This window comes from Notothenia rossii (assembly GCF_949606895.1).
Source record: "Notothenia rossii genome assembly, chromosome: 6".
Taxonomy (NCBI): domain Eukaryota; kingdom Metazoa; phylum Chordata; class Actinopteri; order Perciformes; family Nototheniidae; genus Notothenia; species Notothenia rossii.
Window position 1 is genome coordinate 5,705,884 of NC_136909.1, and position 23,202 is coordinate 5,729,085.

The following is a 23,202-nucleotide window of genomic DNA, read 5'->3' on the forward strand; positions in this document are numbered from 1 at the left end:
GACTCTGGCTATTGGCTGATAGCCTTGACAATCATTATTGTTCATATAACTTATTTTGGAATTCATGGTGAACTTGTTGATTTTACATTACTATTTAGAACGTGTATTCATCCTTATTTTAGTAATTGACTTATTTTGAGCAGCTGATTGCATGTCTGACATGTTTGTAGCCTACATTTGAATGTTTTATAATAAATACATATTTCTTATTTTGACATTTATTGTTTAATTGTTTACCTTGTTTATCTTAATAGGTTAAGGCCATATTCAGAAAACTGCAGACATTTTAAACAGGATATTAAGTTATTATTTAAATTTCTTACACATATTCACCCCAATCAAATCAACAATATCACAATTAAGTATAGCTGTTTCTTATTTGACGATGTCTTTACTACTTGTTTATGTGTTGCATACAGCTGCTCAGGATAACATGGGAACACTCAATAGCCCCGCCCCTCCCTCAGGTGTTTAATCAGGTATGATTGGGTCTCACCTGGTGTCATTATAAAATGCTCTACCCTTTAGTTTTTGGCATCAGTTGGTCTGCTTGTTTTGATCTGTGGCGATGGGTGGAGGTTTGCTTCTGTGTGCAGTCTTATTGCAGCTGTCAGGGTCCCTGCAAGGTGAGGTGCCACAACGGTTTATATCCTGATGAGACTTTTACACATTCACTTATTCAGAGTGATGTTACTCAGTGTGTGTGCAATGTCAACTTTTCTACAGCAACGGTAGCTGCTACTTGACTGCTTTTATATGTTCGCTTTCTCTCATAATGCTGCAACTAATTATTTTTTTTACCATGCATGTGTACTTTTTGGATTTGATTCAACCTTTTTAGTTGAACTAGATTTTAGGTGTTTAGAAAGCAATTAAAGTAACGTTCCCATCACTGGCGAGGTTTTTATAGATGCATTTACTTTAAACAATTTTTAGGTGCTTACTTTCTCATAATGCTACTTATTTGTATTTGCTATACCAATACCATGGATGTGTACTTTGCTGCTTGCATCAATTGTCTGGTGTGAAACCTTTTTGTGTGTGGCGTGGTAGCTTTTTAAAATTGTTCTATAAAGATTAATTTAAAATAATAAATACTTTGTGCTACATACACTTTTTTTCAATTTTATAGATTCTATATAAGCTGCTACCTAACCCCTTTTTATGTTTACTTGCGGACTCATAATGCTACCTATTTTTTTCTGTTTACTATAGAATATATATGTATGTATAGCTGGAGTGAAACTTTATTTTTTGTGGGACTTCCCCAGCACTAGCTAAGGGTTCATACAAATAAACAAGTCAATTAAAAATGTGAAAAATATAACTGGTTACAAATAAAAAAATTAATTGCAATAAAATAATGAGAGTAAATGCAGTATACAAATGTTTTTACAATTTATTAATGGTATATTTGCTGCTTCTTAACAACTTTTATATCTTCACTTCACACTTATGTTCTCATAATGCTACTTATTTGTGCCATGCATGCTCACTATGATGTATATTTGATTTAACAGGTGCTGTTCCTGCTGAAGATAGATGGATAGAAAGCGTTTATTGCCCTAATACAGAAATAGACAATGAGATTTTCTATTGCAAAATGTGGGACGTTTAGATGGTTTCTGATTCTTCTGATGTTTTTGTGACTCTTTGAACAGTGTCTGCAGGAAGTAGCCCTCTGAAGTGTGTCCTCGGCTCTAAGCTGTGCAGAGACGCCTCCGAGTGTGTTTCCTACCGACATGTGTGTGACGGAGAGTCTGACTGCAAGGACGGCTCTGATGAAGACTTCTGTGCAACAGCATGCAGCGAAGGTACCTCTAATGTTTCCTGAAGCTTTGTACAGAGGATGCTTCCTTACCGTTCTGTGAATGACTTGAAATGGTTAGAAATCACATTTATTGAGAATATAGGAATTCTGCTCTGACTAAAAGATAGGCTTGTTGTTGAGATCAGCGTTCAAGCTGCTCACTCTGTTTTTTTAAAAGTGTACAAATCTGATGTTAAAAAACGGTTGGACAAAAGGCCTCCATTGTTTAAGATGGTGCCCACATTTTAATTTCAAAGATACCATTTGTATCTAGGGGGCCTTGTAATGGCCTTCATTGGTATTTTGCAAATAATTAAAAGTTGCATCCCCAACACTGGCTATGTGTTGCTAATGGAGATGATAATAAATAAATAAATATATGGGTAAATAAACAAATACAATAATAACAAGAAAATGTATAGCCTTCATTGGGATTTTTTAAAAGTGGTTTCCCAATATTTTTACAAATGTATTAAAAATAAATAAATATTACTAAAATGATAACAAAGTAAAGAGAACGCAATAATAAAAACATTAGAAAATATGAAGAAAAATATAGCAAAAATTGTGCACTTTTAGTTTTTGTCAAATCCTTGTCTCATTGGGTGAATCTACAGATCAGTTCCAGTGTGCTCACGGGAAGAAGTGCATCGCGAAGCAGCAGCTGTGTGACGGGGTGGCTCACTGTCAGGACCGATCCGATGAGCTGCTCTGCCCAGAGGGGACCGAGGGCTGCGACCACCGGTGCGACGAGAGCCGCTGCTTACCGAGAACCTTCCTCTGCGACGGGGAGAGGGACTGCGTGGACGGGACCGATGAGGACAACTGCGGTGGGGGGAAGAAACACCCACACTGACACTGACACATATTAATTAATGGAATCGGTCAACTTTTTAAGGACATAAATGGCACATAAAACACACTTTTGTAGACATGCTATATTATGACTTTAAAAAATAATAATCAACGTAATTGTATAAATAGTTCTGGTGCTTGTGGGATATCTGTCGCCACGTTTATGTTTTTTTTCAGACTCTCAATAACCCTAACCCAATGATTAATGTTTGTTATTTTTGAGAAATTAAAAAGTTAATATGGAGGAGCCAGCCCGCTATTAAAAAGTGGCGATAGATAACCCACAAGTACCATCAGTTATTTTCCGACACGCTATGACTTTATCGACATGCGTTATGAATAATTCTTAAAGCTATATACATACACACACACACACACACACAGCCTGTCTCTGATTGGCTGAAACACCAATCAGATCATTGCAGCATTACCCATAATCCCCTCTGTTTCAGCCCTGTTTCCAAAGTGCTGATTCTCTGTCTGTTACTTTAACATCATTTTCAGACAGGTTTGTATATAAATGGATCAGGACAAAAAGAGAGAATCTTTGTTCCTGAAACTTTCAGAGTTTACACAGAGGGGACACATGTTGATGTAGAAGAGACATGAAGAAGAGGGGACACATGTTGATGTAGAAGAGACATGAAGAAGAGGATTTTGCATAATAGCTGACCTTTCATTCTTATCTTTAGTATCTCCACTAGAGGAACAGGACTCTGAAACGGATGAAGGGACCCTCCCTACCCCTGCACCCTCCTCCGGCCCCTCGACCCCCATAAAGTGTGCTCTGGGCTTCAGACCGTGCGTGGACCTGAAGGAGTGTGTGCTCTATAAACATGTGTGTGACGGAGAGGCAGACTGCTCCGACGGCTCAGATGAGCACGAGTGCGCCTCAGCATGTGAAGCAGGTAGGTGCTCCTTACTCTGTGGTGATAGCGTGTGTGGGTTTAATATGATCCTCTACTTCCCTCTGGTGGACTTTAATGGGACTGCACATCAATATAAAATGCAACCTCTCCCACAGAGAAGCTCAATGCATGACTTTATAGGATTGTAGTCTGTTTGCTCTTTTGTGTCTTCATGCCCATTTTCCACTTTTTGTGAATTTTTTTTCACTTTTCCTTGGTTACGTTGTGTCTCTTTTTAGTTTTCCCCTTTTTATCAAAGATAAGATTGACCTTTATTTATCCCTGTGGGGAAATTCAGGAGTTCAAGCAGCAACAGTGAGATTGAAAAAAATAGGTCAGTAGTACAGATTTACACAAGATTAATACAATTTTTAAAGATACCATTTTATATACAGGTAAGTAACCGTTAGTATGGAGCAGTGGGCAGCTATTGTTCAGCGCCCGGGGACGTTGAGTCTCTCTAGTTGTGTTTCCCCTCTCTTCAATGTGGTAGTATGTTTGTTTCCTTCAGGTCAATAGAGTCTTTTTCCAGTTGCATTTTAGTGTTAAGCCAAGAGGGCCCTGACACTTTGGGTGCCTCTACCTGATTGTTAATACTATTCCAAAACAATATTATTTGTTCTCTTCTCACTGCAAAATAATTATGCAATATCAAAATCCTGCATGGTTAGTTAATTTAAACATTAGCAATATGTATAACAGAATAGTTTTTATGGGAGAAGCCAGATATGTGACGGATGTTCAAGACTATTTATGAATAATGTGGTATCCACTAAATCTTGGAGCACTTTACACACCTTGCAGCACTGTGATTGGTGTGTTTATGTGCCCTTCTCTGCAGATCAGTTCCAGTGCGCTCACGGGAAGAAGTGCGTCCCTCTGAGCCAGGTGTGTGATGGCGTGTCTCAGTGTCAGGACCGGTCCGATGAGATGAGCTGCACCCATCAGACGGACGGCTGCAAACACCAGTGTGACGACAACAACCGCTGCCTCCCCAGCAGCTTCCTGTGTGACGGAGAGAATGACTGCCTGGACGAGAGCGACGAGGCCAACTGCGGTACAAACACTTCATGTATTCATCATTATCAGAGATGGCAGAAGTACACACGTCCTTTACTCAAGTAGAAGTACAGATACTCGTGTTTAAAAATACTCTGGTGAAAGTAGAAGTACTGACTAAACTTCTTTACTCAAGTCAAAGTAAAGAGGCTTTGAAATGTACTTCAGTAAAAAGTACCCATAACTAGCAGCTGTTTTAAAGAGTACCTGACCTCCCTTTATATTAATAGAACAATAATGTCATTGTTAGCTAATGAATGTTTCCATGGTGACCAACGGCAACATGACAACGTTTTCATTGGTCCCTCTTCTTTAGAGAAGACTCTGACCCTGTTGCTGCTATAAACGCCTGAATTTCCCCAAGGGGATAAAAACAGTTCCATCGTAAATAATGGGTACAAGTATCTCAAACTTGTACAAGAGTAAATGTTACATTCAAACACTGAAGCATCCTTTGTGCTCCAGTCAATCCTCTCAGTAAATACAGAGCTGATCCCAGATCAAGTGCACGCTGAAGGCTCTTTGAGCAGGTTCTCTCTCACTGATTCTGCTGTTATGTGAAATGCTTGTTTTTCCTGTATTGTCTTCATATCTGTCAGTTGATGTGACACACAGAGCTGCTGTGATGAAAGTCACATTTCAGACTTGATCTGACCATTAAAGTATCGTATGGTACTGATCACCTGTTTTGATCTGCAGTGGATGAAGGCTGCAGTCCCACAGACTTCACCTGCTCCAGTGGGCAGTGTGTGTCGGCTCAGATGTTGTGTGACGGACACCCGGACTGCGGGGACCGGTCGGATGAAGAGAGCTGCGTCGCCCCCCCCGTCTGCAGCACCAAGCACCGCTGCCCCCTCAGCAAGGAGTGCCTGGTGGAGGAGTGGATCTGTGACGGAGAACTGGACTGCAAGGACGGCTCCGACGAGAAGGTGGGGATGGCTCAAGGCTTTTATTTGTCATACGGACATAGCTACAGTGTAGTTATGTCGATTGTTAAGTTGCAGCCAGGTGAATGTTATGGAAGTTGTTTCAAAAGTTCAGGTGAGGATGATGGCAAAGTACTTTATTGATCTCGATTTGGGACATGTTTGCGTTGCAGCAGCATAAAAAGACATGGCTTTGTACATAAGAGAAGTTAAAAGACAATAAATAAACAACCCAAATGTAAACATCTCGAATAGAAATAAAAAAAGTAGAAAATATACATGTTGAAAAACAAATGTACAGTAACAAAATATAAAGTATGATATGAACATTGATGATGAAGCTTGATTTGGATATCCCTCTTCATACGCCAGGTTCAGCTCAACGTGCTTTCACAGCATGGCACACATCAGACTCCAGGTCAGATGTTAAAGGTGCATGTTGGAGTAAAGTAGACTTATGTTGTAGAGCAGTGGTTCCCAACCTGGGGGGCACCCCCCCCTTGGGAGGGCGCCAAAGAACGCAGAGGGGGTGCCGGGGCGCCAGGCCTCAGATGATTTGAGGCCAAATATCATATTTAGACTTTTTTTTTTTTAAGTTAGTAGCTATTCTAGGCATACAAAGACAGAAATGTATAATTCTTTCTATAGAAATGTTCCTTCTGCCGGTAAAGTGTCCAAACCAGGAAAAAAGGTTGGGAACCCCTGTTGTAGATGACCATGTTTACTGGTTTTAGTATATGTGTTGTCATGCCTGTGGAAATCTAGCGTTAAACATCTGTAAAGCAACACTGTAGGGACTTTTAAATTACTGTTGGCATATCTTCAGTGATGGAAAGTAATGGTACATGTACCATTTTGTCATACTTGTACCTGAGGATGTCCGGTATATGCTTCTTTATACTTCTACTCCACAACACTTTGGAACATTAATTGTAGTTTTTACTCGACTACATTAGTTACTTCATACAGGACCATGATATGGTATTATAATGCAGTACTTACCTACTGATCTTCACAGTATTTCAAGTATCTAGGATTTATCCACATTGACATACTACAAAAATATCCATTCTGCGTACAGAGTACTTTACTTGAAGTACATTTAGCTGATAATACTCATGTACAATAACTTAAACATTTTGAAATCAGGACTTTAACTTGTTATGAAGTATTTTCAGAACAAAGTATTTCTACTTGTACTCAAGTAAAGGATTGAAGTACTTCCACCACTGCATATTTTTATCAAACTGGCTGCAATGAAGGTCAACTTGTCTGTGTGCTTCGTTTAGCCTCAGTTCCCACATCCAGAGTTTGAATGATTGACAGTAAATGAATGTTTCCTCTGCAGGACTGTCCGGTGTCTGTGGAGATCTGTGGGAAGTTTCAGTGGTCGTGTCAATCCAAGACGAAGTGCATCCCTTCCTCCTGGAAGTGTGACGGCACGAAGGACTGCAGCGACGGCAGCGACGAGAGCGAATGTGAGTTTTATGGCTTGTAAAAACTTCTATTGCATTATTTTAGCATCGTACTTGTCTTTTTTCCTTTTCTTTTATGCGCCAACTTCTGTTTTCTGTCAAGGATTTGTTTAAAAAAAAAAAATTCAATGTAGTAAAAAATGCCCAAAAGTGATCTGTAATATAAGTGTGGTGTGCAAACAGGGGAAACAAAACTTGAATCGAAGGTGTAACACTTTCACGGTGAAACATAATCAAAACACAAGGAAAGTTTATTTTATACTGCATATTTCAATATTTAGAAAAACAATAAAAGCATTAAGAGTGCAAAAGAAATGCATATAAAAGAAATGGACAAGATGTTCATTGTTTGACATTAAGTAAATCGTTTTATTTCAAAACTTGGCTTCCTTTTTTTTATATTTTAAAAAGTAATTGTCGGATATTATAATGTGCAACGAAAACACAAGAGGCAACTTATGCCAGTAATGAAACACTTTCAGGGAAATGCCAAAATGACAGGACAAGTTTATTTATAAAGCATATTCAAACAATAAGGCAATTCTAACAGCCTTACAAAACAACACTTAAGGAATAGACATTTTAAAAAGCTGGAGTAGGATGGTGACAGTTTATTCTGCCAGCCTGCAGTCAGTTTTTAATGTTTATGGAATTTGAATTCTAAAATGTCTATTTCTGTGTTAAACCTAACTTGTGTGTGCCAGGTGAGGTGTGGTGCCCCTCCCACCAGTTCCCCTGTGGCAGTCAGGGGTGTGTGTCCTGGTCTCTGGTGTGTAACGGCGTCACTAACTGCGCCGACGGATCAGACGAGGGCGGCAGCTGCAGCTCTCTCTGCGAGGACACCCGGCGCTGCTCTCAGATCTGTTTCAGCACGCCGCAGGGACCGGTGAGCAACATGTGGTTTTTAATATAAAAGGGAGGTATTCATTTATTAAATGTGTGCCAATTTAAATGCATTACACGAACATAAAGGTGCACGTTGCATTAGTTGAGTTCAAATTTCATGTGTAATCTTTTCTTTGGACATATTTGAATCAAAGGAGAATTAGGATGTGTATATTCTTTGTTCATTCAAAAAGGGACAATGCACACAAATTGCATAGACAACATTAAAATACATGAGTGCAAAGTTTCAGCCCATATTAAAACACACACGTGCAAAATTGCAAAGCGCTTGACCAGCAAGTAAAGAAATTACAACCAGTGCTAAACTAGGTGGAATAAGGGCGAGGGGTTAGTGGATTAGGAGTTGAAAGCACATTAATACTAACACTGCAGCACATGGGCACAGATAAGAGCCAAAAGGCAAAGACAGTTGATTGGCCGAATAGTAGTTGTATCTTTTTGAATCTTTCCATAACTTAGAAGAAGTAAATGTTTGCCAGGTTTTTGTAAAATTGCCTCTCTCCTGTCTGACGCTTGTCTCGCTCTGCAGCCCATATTAAAACACGCATCCAAAATTAAAAGCACATTAATACTAACACACAAGAGACACTTAAGCACAGGCAGATAAGAAAGAAGAGCCAATAGGCAAAGACAGTTGGTAGATTAGTAATTGTATCTCATCGCATCTTTCCATAACTTGGAAAAAAACTACATTTTTATGAGGTTTTTATGTGTAAATGTTGCCTCCCCGTCACATGCATAAGAAAACACATTAAACACACAAAGTACATGCATAAGAGACACGGACCTTAAAGCAATATAAGGAAGCCAAATGGATTCAAAACTGATCGGTGCATGAAGACATTTTGATTTTTACCTGCAATGTCTCACTTTAAAGTCCGTCTTGCTAACCAGGGATTTTAATTGCAGTAGAATCTGAGCAATTAAGGTGAAGTATCTTTCATAAACACTCGTGTAAAAAGGGAGCATCGGCGCTACAGTATGTGATTCTTATTGTTTGTGTTCCCTCTCCCCTGTCTGAACCTTCGCTCTCAGCGTTGCGGCTGCTCGTTGGGCTTCAGGCTCCTTCCGGACGCTCTGAGCTGCACTGATGTGGACGAGTGCGAGTCCAGCAGCCCGCCCGTCTGCAGCCAGCTGTGCATCAACACCGAGGGGTCATACAGATGTGACTGTGAGCAGGGATACATCATGGAGGCCGGAGGACACCACTGCAAGATCACCGGTAACTCAAGTCCTGTTAGACCACATCCTGGCTCTAACTCACTCAAGTATTTTCATTATCAGAAAATGTCAGAATGTCCATCTTAGTTTTGAAAAGTTATTCATTTTGAGTTCTAAGCCCAAAACCCAAAGATATTTACTTTTTAATATCATGATAAACAAAGAAAAGCAGAACATCTCCATAATTTAGAGGGGAAAAAATGTGTGATTCAATTTTTTTTTTTTTTTTATGAATCCTTAAATACCAGTCCATGTCACGATGATGAGGATGATACCCTCCTCTATTGACGTGTACATAGACTTTTTGCACTATTTTGTATTTTATTACATATGTTTCATTGTTGGAGGGGCTCGGGTCAGAAGGATTTCATTGCAATTTCTACACTGTAGCTTGGTGCATAACACCTTTGAGTCTTCCCCCTCAGGCGAGCCCTTCCTCCTGGCCTCGGTGCACACGGACATCTTCCTGTACGGTCTGCGCAGCGGAGGTCTGGACATCTTGTCCTCGTCGGCTCAGAAGGCCATCCTGTCTCTGGACTACGACTGGAGGCAGCAGAGGGTCCTGTGGGTCAGCCTGGACACAGAGGGCATCCAGTGGTCCTCCCTGGACCATAAGACCAGCGGGACCCTCATCAAAGGTGGGGGCAATCATTGTAACTCATTAAAGGTGGGTTCGATTCCATAAATGCATTTACTCGAGGACCGTAGGAAATGTAGGACTCTGAAGTTATTTTAATTTATTTAGACTTTTTTTTCATCCACTTCTTTCCAGAGTTCCAGTGTTCTGACATTGTTAGACATGTTTGTACTTTTTTATTGACCGTTTTCTGTACGTTCTGTACCAAAACATCCAACAAATCAACTAAAGGAACGCTCTCTGGATTTTGAACTACTCTTCATTTAGTTTTTTCTTTATTGACACTTTTTACATGAATAAAAAAAAAAAGAAGAAAACGTTTTAAAGCTTTCTGACATTTTTGTGTACTTTTTATTTCTGTATTGTTTTCTGTACGTTTGAGGTTTTTGTTAGTATGAAAAACCAAAACATCCTCAAACAAATCAACTGAAGGTATGTAAATGCATGTAGTGCAGGAAAAGAGCAATGTGTGCCTCTGAGATGTTGAAGTGTAAGGGCAGTAAATGTTATACTTGAGTAAAGTACCTCTAAATGTATTCAGACGCAGTACTTTTGATCCCTGTTTCCTGCAGGGCTGCGTGCGGACTCCGTGGCGGTGGACTGGCTCGGCAGGAACCTGTACTGGATCGATGGCGTGAACGGAAAGATCTCTGCCATCAAACTGAGCTCAGAACCAGTGAAGTCCTCGGACCACAGCGTGATCCTCGATGAAGACCTGGACCTGCCTCGCTCTCTGGCTCTGCTTCCTCAGAAAGGGTCAGTGACACTTTAATTAGATATGATTTAAAGAGTCCTCTCCTGCTGATGTTCAGGTGTATATCAGTGTGTAGTGTCTCTACTTTAAAGAGTCCTCTCCTGCTGATGTTCAGGTGTATATCAGTATGTAGTGTCTCTACTTTAAAGAGTCCTCTCCTGCTGATGTTCAGGTGTATATCAGTGTGTAGTGTCTCTACTTTAAAGAGTCCTCTCCTGCTGATGTTCAGGTGTATATCAGTGTGTAGTGTCTCTACTTTAAAGAGTCCTCTCCTGCTGATGTTCAGGTGTATATCAGTATGTAGTGTCTCTACTTTAAAGAGTCCTCTCCTGCTGATGTTCAGGTGTATATCAGTATGTAGTGTCTCTACTTTAAAGAGTCCTCTCCTGCTGATGTTCAGGTGTATATCAGTATGTAGTGTCTCTACTTTAAAGAGTCCTCTCCTGCTGATGTTCAGGTGTATGTCAGTATGTAGTGTCTCTACTTTAAAGAGTCCTCTCCTGCTGATGTTCAGGTGTATATCAGTATGTAGTGTCTCTACTTTAAAGAGTCCTCTCCTGCTGATGTTCAGGTGTATATCAGTATGTAGTGTCTCTACTTTAAAGAGTCCTCTCCTGCTGATGTTCAGGTGTATATCAGTATGTAGTGTCTCTACTTTAAAGAGTCCTCTCCTGCTGATGTTCAGGTGTATATCAGTATGTAGTGTCTCTACTTTAAAGAGTCCTCTCCTGCTGATGTTCAGGTGTATATCAGTATGTAGTGTCTCTACTTTAAAGAGTCCTCTCCTGCTGATGTTCAGGTGCATATCAGTATGTAGTTTTAATTGTGTTTAAAGGCCTATGTGAAGCACTTTGAATGGCCTCTGTGTTCAAATGTGCTATACAACGACACTAACCCTCGCCTTGTGTCTCCAGGCTGATGTTCTGGACGGAGATCGGTAACGTGCCGAAGATAGAGCGCTCGGGGATGGACGGTTCTGAGCGGAGAGTCGTGGTGAACTCCAGTCTGGGCTGGCCGGGCGGCGTAGCTCTGGACCCGATCTCTGAGAGGGTCTACTGGACCGACGAGAGGCTGAGGGCCATCGGGTCCACCACGCTGGACGGAGAGGACATCCGGGTAAAAGATTTAGGATGGAAGAGGATGTTTTCGGGCATAAATGCAGTAGAGTTTCAGTTCAGTTTCATAAAGGGGTGTTGCCGCCAACAGAGCAATATCTACCAATAATGTAGTAATTTAGCATTCACTGAAACGGAATACCTTTTTTGTTATCGAGACATTTCAATACCAAATGAAATATGCGCATGTTTGAAAACCAGAGCAAATATCTTTCATATTTAAACTACACTATTTTAACATTTTATGACTTAATTTATTTGAATCACTATTTTGAGGAAACTGTTTCTAAAATGCATGCCATTTCAAGTTATTGTCATCTTTTTAAATATTAAGTTTTGGGTAGCAACAAATGATTGGCTGTTGCAAACACTTTAACTTAACAATCAATCTACAAGCTAAATGTCCTACTGTCCCTGAAGTACTAAAATGTCCCTTCAAAGTCTCCAAAATGGCTCGAGCATGGATGGAATTGAATGTAAATACAACACTCTTTAGCTTCCTGTCGCATAATAAATGTGTGTTTCTTAATCTGTGATGTTCCAGATCCTGCAGATGAAGGAGACGACCAACCCGTTCTCGCTGGCTATTTTTAACGACATGCTGTACTGGTCTGACGCTAAGAAGAGAGTTGTGTTCGCCGCTAATAAAAATTCTGGGAAAGACCGACAAATCATCCTGAAGAGACTCAATCAACCTTTCAGTGTGAAGGTATAACGCTCACAGTTTAAGGTGCAGGGAAAGATGGGTTTGGTATTATAATACACTTTATTTATATAGCACCTTTCATGCTTGACGCAGCTCAAAGTGCTGAACAGAGTATAAAAACAAGAGTATATCTGAACCATAAAACATGAACAGCTACTAAACATGATTTTATAATTGCCCCAAATTACATAAAACTACATATAATGAAGAAACGGTAGCTAAAGTAGGATTAATAATACACTTCTCTACTTTATTGTGCAGAATAAGTACTTCTAAATGTTCTTCACTTTAAATACATTTCAATACTTTTGTACCTTCACTTGAGTAACATTTTGAAATCAGGACTTTTACTTGACAATTGTAGTTGTACTTTTACTTAAGTAACAGGTCTTAGTACTTCTTCCACCACTGCTGGTTTCCTCTCACATGTTCACAAAGTATCAGCCTGACTTATAAGCATTAATATTCTCCCGTTTGTTTCAGATCATCCACCCGTTGCTTCAGACGGGCTTTGAGAGTCCCTGTGAAAACATCGTCTGTTCCCACATGTGTGTTTTGGCCCCGGGGCCCAAAGCCGTGTGCAAGTGTCCCCCTCGTCTCCTATTGGCTGAGGACGGCCTGACCTGCTCCAGCCTCGTCGACTCTGACTTCCTGTTGATGCTTTCGCCCTCCACCGTCACTCAGGTGATTATTATATACAGAGAGGGCAAAAGTACACACATATCCTTTACTCAAGTAGAAGTCCAGATACTCATGTTTAAAAATACTCTGGTGAAAGTAGAAGTACTGACTAAACTTCTTTAATCAAGTAAAAGTAAAGTGGCTTTGAAATGTACTTCAGTAAAAAGTACCCATAACTAGCAGCTGTTTTAAAGAGTACCTGACCTCCCTTTATATTAATAGAACAATAATGTCATTGTTAGCTAATGAATGTTTCCATGGTGAACAACGGCAACATGACAACGTTTTCATTGGTCCCTCTTCTTTAGAGAAGACCAGGAAATGATGGATACACGGATCGTGTTCAAATCAATAGGCACGCAATGACTCTAAATAATAATGATCACTCCACCAAACACACATTCAGACTAAAGGAACCAGCCTGTTTGGGAAATGAGAGAAGTAGAAAGTACAGGTATTTGAGTTCAACATGTAAAAAGTAGAAAGTACAGGTATTTGGGTTCAAAATGTAAGAAGTAGAAAGTACAGGTATTTGTGTTCAACATGTAAGAAGTAGAAAGTACAGGTATTTGGGTTCAAAATGTAAGAAGTAGAAAGTACAGGTATTTGTGTTCAACATGTAAGAAGTAGAAAGTACAGGTATTTGGGTTCAACATGTAAGAAGTAGAAAGTACAGGTATTTGGGTTCAACATGTAAGAAGTAGAAAGTACAGGTATTTGGGTTCAACATGTAAGAAGTAGAAAGTACAGGTATTTGGGTTCAACATGTAAGAAGTAGAAAGTACAGGTATTTGGGTTCAAAATGTGAGAAGTAGAAAGTACAGGTATTTGGGTTCAACATGTAAGAAGTAGAAAGTACAGGTATTTGGGTTCAAAATGTAAGAAGTAGAAAGTACAGGTATTTGTGTTCAACATGTAAGAAGTAGAAAGTACAGGTATTTGGGTTCAAAATGTAAGAAGTAGAAAGTACAGGTATTTGTGTTCAACGTGTAAGAAGTAGAAAGTACAGGTATTTGTGTTCAACATGTAAGAAGTAGAAAGTACAGGTATTTGAGTTCAACATGTAAGAAGTAGAAAGTACAGGTATTTGGGTTCAACATGTAAGAAGTAGAAAGTACAGGTATTTGAGTTCAACATGTAAGAAGTAGAAAGTACAGGTATTTGTGTTCAACATGTAAGAAGTAGAAAGTACAGGTATTTGTGTTCAACATGTAAGAAGTAGAAAGTACAGGTATTTGAGTTCAACATGTAAGAAGTAGAAAGTACAGGTATTTGTGTTCAACATGTAAGAAGTAGAAAGTACAGGTATTTGAGTTCAACATGTAAGAAGTAGAAAGTACAGGTATTTGGGTTCAACATGTAAGAAGTAGAAAGTACAGGTATTTGGGTTCAACGTGTAAGAAGTAGAAAGTACAGGTATTTGTGTTCAACGTGTAAGAAGTAGAAAGTACAGGTATTTGTGTTCAACGTGTAAGAAGTAGAAAGGACAGGTATTTGGGTTCAACATGTAAGAAGTAGAAAGTACAGGTATTTGGGTTCAACATGTAAGAAGTAGAAAGTACAGGTATTTGGGTTCAACATGTAAGAAGTCGTCAGAAAAATAAGTAGTGGAGTAAAGTACTGATACCAGAAACATGTGCTTAAGTACAGCAACAAAGTATTTGTGCTCTACTTCTTCCCACCTCTGCTTATATATAATGTAGTGATGTGGAAAAGGTTATAATGAGCTTATAAAGACTGAAGATGTTGAATTAAGGAAATTATCTTTTATCCAAAGCGACTTGCATACACTCATTACTGTGGAGAATAGCCACTGGTGACATTTCTCACACAAGGACATGCTGACTACATGTTATCTTCATGTAAATGTATACAATATGACTTGAAATGCATTGAAGAGAAGCTTTAAGGGACATTTTTTGTTGCGTTTTAGTTCAATGTATATTGAAATATTTGGAGATCTTTTGCAAATGCATTGATGCCACTCTCTCGTCATTACTCCAGATCTACCTGCAGTCCAGACACTCCTCATCAGATCTGAAGGGCTGGCCTGAACACGTCGCCCTGCAGGTGCCCAGCGTCAACGAGGCGGCCATCTTGGACTTCAGCCTCCGAGACGACACTTTGTTTCTGACGGACGAGGCCACGACTTCCCTCAGCTCCTTCAAACTCAAGGGTTTAGACCTGTCCTCAGAGGTGGGGAAGTACACTTACTTGAGTACTGTACTTAAGTACAAATTAGAGGTTCTTAAACTTTGAGTATTTCCATTTTATGCTACTTTATACTTGGAATTAACTTCATTTAAAAGGGAAATAATGTCATTTTACTCCATTTATTAAACGGCTTCAGCTACTTTTAATAAAATGCATCTCTAAAAATGTAACTAGTGGACTAACTAAGTCACAAAAGAGTCAAATTATTTAAATATTTTACAAAAAAAGTCAACCAGAATTGTATTTTTCTAAAAAAAAAGTTAAATGCAACAATTATCTATAATTATATACACACCTGGGGGCAATTTCTCTGCATGATTTACTTTTACTTGTTATACTTTGAGTACATATTGCTGATAATACAATGTTACAGTAACAATACAGTTTAAAGTGCTGTATACATTTCCCACCTAAGGATAATATTCCCACAATGCAGCATAATTTACAGTATTACAAATTACTGTGGGAAATACAGTAATTTACTGCCTACATTACAGACATTTGTTATGGTGTAGAATGGGTGATCTGTCTGGTATTTTGAGCAAAACACTTCATAGACATGTTTTTATATATCTGAGTATAATGTATGCCTACAAATAGTATAATGAGACCTTCAAATCAATCCTCACACTTCTGCCTGTCCTCTCAGGGCGTGTTCCTGAAGCTTCTGGGTAACTCCATCACTGCCATGGCTGTGGACTGGATCACAGGCAGTGTGTTCTGGAGCAGCAGCACGCAGACCCACCTGCAGGTGACCTCCAGCACCGCGGCCCACACCGCGGTCCTCCTGAAGGAAGGTGTTGAGCGGGTGGGGTCCATCGCCCTCCATCCTCCCACTGGAATAGTGTGCTTCACTAACCTGGGTCTGCAGGGCTCCACGGTGGAGTGCTCCAACATGGACGGGGATCAGAGGAAAGTCGTGTGGAAAGACGCCGAGCAGCCCACGTCTCTGGTGTTCTCCAGCAGCGGGGACTCCATCTATTGGGCCGACACCGGTGAGAGGGCTTCACGTGGTTTCAGAATAGTGTTTGGAGGGATAATTGGTTATTCAGAAGAGTTGGGAGCTTCTGTCAAACTTTATTGTCAATCTTTCAGTTTGTGTACAGACAGAGATCGAAATACCGTTTCCCACAATCCCGAACACACACACGACACATTTATACATATGCAAACATTAAGACATAAATACAAGTACAACAATCAATATATACAAAACAACAGTTACTTCAATATCTTTGGAAAATGTACATTGGGACAAGACTGTCCATAGCAGCGTAAAAAGTGTTTGGTGCTGGTTTGAGTGTGTGGGGTGTTAAAGTAACTTTTATAAATCTACATATACAAACATAATAAACTATAAAATATATACACATATCATCACTCAAGCACAAAACAGACTCACATACTGACAATGGCGACATGTTACACAAGTTCATGGGCAACATTTAAAAGTATATTACATGTGAGTGTTAAGAAGTTTAATGGACAGAGGCAGGAATGAGTGCTTATAGCAGTTCAGCCGGCTCTTGGGAACCCTGAATCTTCTACCAGAAGGGAGGAGCTGGAGGTCTGGGTGGAGAATGTGGGTGGGGTCCCTTTTTTGGAGCCTATCTAATAATAGACTGCTCATATATGTTTTGGAGAGATGAATGTTTTTTTTACCCTGAGGTTCAAGGGTTTCACGTGTTTTTGTTTTAGAAGAGTTGGCAGCTTTTGTTTGGAGGGATAATTTGTTATTTAGAAGCTGGTTGAGAACATTTCACCAGTTGCAATGATGAAACTTGTTACAGGGAGTAGTGAAGGTGATAAAAAGGCATGCGTACCAGCAGGAAGCTAAGCAATCTGATGCTGTGAAGTGTTGGAAAGTAATTAAGTACATTTACTAAAGTACTGTATTGAATTACAACTTTAAGATGCTTTTATAATATACTTAATTCACTACTCTACTTCAATTTAAAGGAAAATATTGAACTTGTAACAACACTTATTTTACAGTTTTAACTCATTATACTTAAAGTATGTTTAAGTACCATTCTCAATGCAGTACTTGCATTTGAAAATGAGTATTTTAACAATGTACTACACTGTATAGTACTTTAAGGGGCATCAGCAAAATGTATGTTAGACACATAAACAAATCAGTGTAAGCATAAACTATATATAATTGTAGCTTTACTCTCCTGATGAATCTGAAGCTTCTTTCTTCTAAGAGGCCGCCACACATTTACCGCTTCCTTAAATGGGGTGGTTAATTTGTAGTCTTTGTTTTTAGGGTTTACCAAAGTTGCACAATAACACAAACGGACTAACCAATGGAGGCAGCGTTAGACAAGCAACCCCTTTGTACTGAGAGGTGAAAATGTTTTCTGGTGGCTTTAAAGCCAACATGGATAACCACTTCAAAAGGGCTTTGTGACCGCAAGCATTGAACATATTAAAATCTAGTGTAACCTTATTTTTAGCTGGCTTAAATAATTTCTGCTGCTTCAGTTGGTCCTCAGCCGTTCATTGGTTAACATCTTGACCTGTTTCTACCTGTAGGTTACACACTGATTACCTCCCTGTTCAAAGCCTCCAAACTATTCCCTTTTCTTATGGAGTTATGAATGGGGATAGATAAGTGGAATAAAGCTGTAATCTGTTTTAAAGTAAGCCGTAACCTAGCTGTGTTTCGCTCACAGGTTTAGGATCCATCGGCTCTGCCCTGCTCGATGGGTCAGGTTACAAAGAGCTGAAGACGGAGGAGGGTCTGACTGCTGTGACCCTGAGTGGCGACACGCTGCTCTGGATGACTCTCAGTGGTAATGAGATTAATAAGATAACATTTACTTTATTAATCCCAATTTGGGAAAACATTTTCGTTGCAGCAGCATAAAACAAAACGAGGCATTGCACGTAATGACACATTAAATGAGTAGAAATGAACAATTCTTAAATATGAACTTCTCAACATAGAAATAAATGGCTCAGCATATACAGCTGACTGAATCAAAAATGACACCTACTGACATTTTGTGTGAAGCGGAGTTGCTGTTTGATATCTGAACTATACCGTAATCTACCACTCTACATATCTCAGTAGCTCAAGACACAGGAAACAATTCATGCATCAAAAAGGTCAAGCTATTGGTAGCCATTCTCTTTTGCTTTCTAATGTAGCTACGTGACTTTGTGTTCCTTTCCAGCAGACAAGACCAGACTCTGGTTCAGAGATGAGCAGCAGAACATCAAGCTGTGGTTTGAAGTCGGCACGGAAGTGGTCGGCTTAAAGGCGTTCAGCAAGTCCAGTCAGACGGGTACGCGATAAGATAAGAAGTACTTTATTGATCCCAACTTGGGAAAGGTTTGTGTTGCAGAAGCCTAAAAAGATATGGCATTGTACAAATTTGAAGATTAGAAATAAACAAAGTAGAAAATATGTTGAATTCCAAATGTACCGTATCAAAATAAAAGCAAGCAAGAAAATCCCGTTTTCATAGTCTTGTGGTAAAAGTCAAAACTCCAGTAGACTAATGTAGGGAAAACACTGAATGTCCTCTTCCAATATTAGAGTAACTGATAACAAAGGTATCCCAACTGTAGCTGTGAACATGACAGGATCCATTCTGGAGAGGATCACCGATACATGGATCCTGAGATTGAAGCTCAAGTCTGTGACGAGTGAGATTTTTCTAACAACTGACAATCGTCCACAGGCTCAAACGGATGCTCAGAAAACAACGGAGACTGCCAGCAGCTGTGCCTCGCCACCCCGGGGGGTCGGACATGTGTCTGTGCCCATGATCACGTCCTGATGAACTCCACTCACTGCAGTCCGGAGCAGCGATGTCCCAACGGCAGCCGCTCCTGTCTGGATCTACTTTCCTGCCAGCCGGAGGAGAAGTTCTGTAACGGACGAGTGGACTGCCACGACCACTCGGACGAGAACTGTGAGTATTCATCAGAGGTGGGAAGTAGTGGAGTACAAATACTTTGTTACTGTACTTAAGTACATCTTTCTGGTATCAGTACTTTACTCCACTACGACTTTTTACTTTCTTATTTTGAACCCAAATACCTGTACTTTCTACTTCTTACATTTTGAACACAAATACCTGTACTTTCTACTTCTCTCATTTTCCAAACAGGCTGGTTCCTTTAGTCTGAATGTGTGTTTGGTGACGTGATCATTATTATTTAGAGTCATTGCGTGCCTATTGATTTGAACACGATCCGTGTATCCATCATTTCCTGGTCTTCTCTAAAGAAGAGGGACCAATGGAAACGTTGCCGTTGTTCAGCATGGAAACATTCATTAGCTAACAATGACATTATTGTTCTATTAATATAAAGGGAGGTCAGGTACTTTTACCAAAGTAAAAGTAGAAGTACTGACTAAACTTCTTTACTCAAGTATTTCTAAACTCGAGTATCTGTACTTCTACTTGAGTAAAGGATGTGTGTACTTTTGCCATCCGTCTTCTTCCAGGTGCCGGTCTGAAGCAGCTGTCGGGAGAAGAAGAAAAGACTTCTGCGCCAGTCAGCTCCCCTCCCTCTCGTCCCTCCCCTCTTCCTCCGCTCTCTGAGGACCTGAACTCCACCCTGGAGGAAGACGTCCAGCTGAAGAACCTGGACAGCCTGCAGTGCGGCCAGACACTCTGCGGTGGGAACGGACGCTGCGTGGAGACGGGAGGAGAAACAACATGCGAGTGTTCAATGATGTACAGCGGAGCCGCCTGTGAAGACAGCCTGCTGCAGACCATGCAGGGGCCTCTGATCTACGGAGCTGTGGGGGTCTGTGCGGGAGTCGTGGTCATTGCTCTGATGGCGGTGGTGGTGAAGAGGAAGAGGAGCGGAAACGCCAGGTTGGTCTGAAAAACACTGAAGAAAAAAACTTTCCTTTCTGATAACACATTTTATTTGTAAAGCACCTTTCACTGCCAAAAGCAATCCCAAAGTGCTGGAAGTAAGTACAGTGTATTTATAAAGCACTTCTCCCAGACAGTCACAAAACACTTGACAAAGCATTAAAACATCATACGAATCATGAAAGAAGTGCTAAAAACACAATACAAGGAGCGTAAAAGAAACACAAGTTTAATCAAACTTCTCAACTTAAAACATGTCGTGTAGCGACGACAGTCAGATGAAATGAAGAGGCTAAGTTTGGGTCTTCATTGTGACTCGTTCCTATTAAAGAGTCCGTACTGAAGTCCCTGTTCCATCCAATTTGAATAAAGAAAACATTTACAGCAAGACTGTAGAGTCAACTAACGGTATCTGAACCAAATCCCCCTCTTTGTCCATCACACAACAGGTGGACGAAATACCTTAAAGTACACCATGTGACAATTGCAGGAAGTGACAAATTATAACTGTGGCGTCAACAATGATAAGATTAGGAATAACCAACAATTGCTAAACAAGTTTGTTGGCGCTTGCATATAGATTTAGTCCGTAGTTGAAAAGTTATACCTTCAAATCAGTTTTTAAACCATGCCAGTGGCTCTGAGATGGTTCTTGGGCAACGGTGGATTTTTTTTTTTAGCTAACGTGCTAACCGTGGCAAGGATTTTAAGTTTCGGAAATTTCAATCATACGATCTGTTTTTTTTTGTTTAGGAAAGTTCCTTTATGAGTTAAATGACCTGTAAGTGATAAAGGCTACAAGCTAAGGGAAGGAGCTTCAATGCTTCCTTATCTCCTTTAGCAAAGGGTACACCGAAGCATCCTTTACCCAGGAAAATAACTAATGCGTACCCAGAGATGGATGGATAGATACTTTATTGATCCCAATTGATAATTAAAATGTTGTACAAAAAGTCAAAAGTACTGCAGTTAGTAGCAGGAATACATGTTTACGTTACAGGAACATAGACATACTTGTATAATACTTATGATATATACTTTTAAATCCAGGCTGAAGACTTTTCTTTTTGCCGCTGCTTTTAATTGATCTGTTCATATCTTCCACTGCAACTTTTATCCATTTATTTTGTCTTTTAATGTTTATTTTATTATCTTTGCTTTTTTAATGACTGTTTTTAAATGCCATTTCCTTAATGTCTTTCGTTTTTGTAAAGCACTTTGAAAGGTGCTATATAGATAAACTAGCCTTGCCTATAATGTAGAGATATACAATTGCCGATTTTTCATTGTTACTAGGAAGGAGAAACTCAAACTATGTAGCGGTGAGTTCTCTGCCAGCCAGATGTTGGATGTTGAAAAGTGTTAATGCAGTAGGAAGGACTGTTTTCCTGTACCTCTCTGTGTGAGAGGAAGCTAATCACTGCATTTTGTTTTTCCTCCTGCAGGAGAGCTACCCCAGAAGCGGCGAAGGAGACGAGCATGACGGACCTGGAGCAGAAACCTGAAACACCAAGTGCAGATGCTGACAAACCCGAGGTTAAAGAAACTCCTTAAAATAATCTGATTCCCAGTTGATGCTCCTGTGGGACGGCGGTCTGACTTTTGTTTCTTTCTTTTCACAGGAAGCGGTGTCTTCTGTGGACTGAGGTTGATTCATGCAACATTTTAAATAAACTGTCTGCATTTTCCACGGCTCCCTGTGAAGTTATTTCAGCATTGTTTACTGTCGGTTAGACCACCAGGGTTGAATTGTTGAGAGCTGACAGATTATTTTATGGGACATGGTCAGAGGGTAACATCAGAGATTTGTCGGTGACTTCCAACAAAGAACAATACAAATCTGGTATTAAAGGGAGCAAACGATCCACCTCTTAAGGTAACATAAAAATACAGGTTTTTTTATCTGACATTAAAAAAATGGGGTAAGGCTGCAGAAGGTGTTGAGAAAAAAACCTGCAACACGTGAGGAAGATTTAATTGCAGCTAGAACCATGATTGTCATAAAAGGTGGAAACCGACTTTTCATTATTTACTAATCTGCAGATATATGGTCTCCAGTAATCATTTGGAATATGACTTGCACATTTAAGTTCTTAAATTCACTCCGAATGTTTAATTTTCGAAGCAACAGTCCCATTAAGAAATGAAGACGATTAGGGCCCCATGTGACTTTTTCTTTAGGATCAGACCAAAAGTTGAAAAAATCCGTTCTGAGATTAAAGTCAGAAATAATGTATTCTCTATTGTATTCTTTTTTCCCCATGTGGCCCTTATCCTCTTACGTTAAACTCAGTGAAAAAAGGAAGCAAATGGTCACATTTAAGAAGCTGTAACCACATCTTTTTTTTTTGCTTAAAGGTGGGGTAGTTAAGTTTGAGAAACCGGCCCGAGATACACTTGTTATATTCCATGGAATATTCTTAAAATATTCATCGGGATGGCAGATTTTCGACGGTTGTGTATTTTCAAATGCACGCGCACTCGAGCTGGTTTCTCCGAAATTACCTACCCCACCTTTAAACTATAAATACATTGGAAAATCTGAACGTTTTTTTTTTACGGATAATTGCAAAATGGTCGCAGATTCTCTTGCTGTATGTGCAGCTCTACAAAAGACCAAAATAACGGCTGATGTATTATTGTCTTTGTAGGCGGTTTAATCGAAGCAAGCAGCAAAGAGATGGCATGGATGAAAATAACTAAACAAGAAGTTAGAATATCTTTCTGACCTACTGCTTGTGTTTCAAGCTAATAAGCAATAAACTCCCTCTGAAGTGAACACAGAGATTTTAGCCTTTGCCGACCATTTACATCAGGGGTGTCAAACTCCATTTCATCGCGGGCCACATTCGCATAAAGGTTGCACTCAAAGGGCCCGTTGGAACTATATAAAATATATATAACCTGTATTACATTATTACCTCTGAATTGGATTATTATCAGATAGGATAATAACTTAGTAATTAACTACGTCTGAAAGCAGAAGTCCAGAGCAAATAATTGCAAGTCTCTTCAGTGCGCATGTCACAAAACGAGATGCATTGTGGGACATGTAGCAACCTGCTTCTGTAAAGCGGCATGTAACCAT

General features: G+C 39.8%; 1 protein-coding gene across 2 annotated transcripts; it reads left to right on the plus strand.

Annotated features, from left to right (window-relative positions):
• Positions 1 to 512: 512 nt before the first annotated feature.
• lrp13 (low-density lipoprotein receptor related-protein 13) lies at positions 513 to 21,802 on the plus strand. 2 transcript variants are annotated; one of them, XM_079688804.1, is made up of 22 exons: positions 513 to 626; positions 1,662 to 1,814; positions 2,428 to 2,640; positions 3,358 to 3,573; positions 4,415 to 4,630; positions 5,332 to 5,561; positions 6,907 to 7,036; positions 7,738 to 7,919; positions 8,975 to 9,161; positions 9,586 to 9,798; positions 10,370 to 10,553; positions 11,466 to 11,667; positions 12,211 to 12,375; positions 12,856 to 13,056; positions 15,058 to 15,249; positions 15,917 to 16,262; positions 17,949 to 18,068; positions 18,453 to 18,563; positions 18,963 to 19,196; positions 19,736 to 20,111; positions 21,560 to 21,650; positions 21,737 to 21,802. In XM_079688804.1, exons 1-22 carry the CDS (start codon positions 569 to 571, stop codon positions 21,758 to 21,760), a joined length of 4,044 nt encoding a protein of 1,347 aa, XP_079544930.1. In that variant the 5' UTR covers positions 513 to 568; the 3' UTR covers positions 21,761 to 21,802. The 2 variants fall into 2 exon arrangements, with proteins under 2 accessions (XP_079544930.1, XP_079544931.1); XM_079688805.1 differs by having other exon boundaries at positions 18,456 to 18,563.
• The last annotated feature ends 1,400 nt before the right edge of the window (positions 21,803 to 23,202 follow it).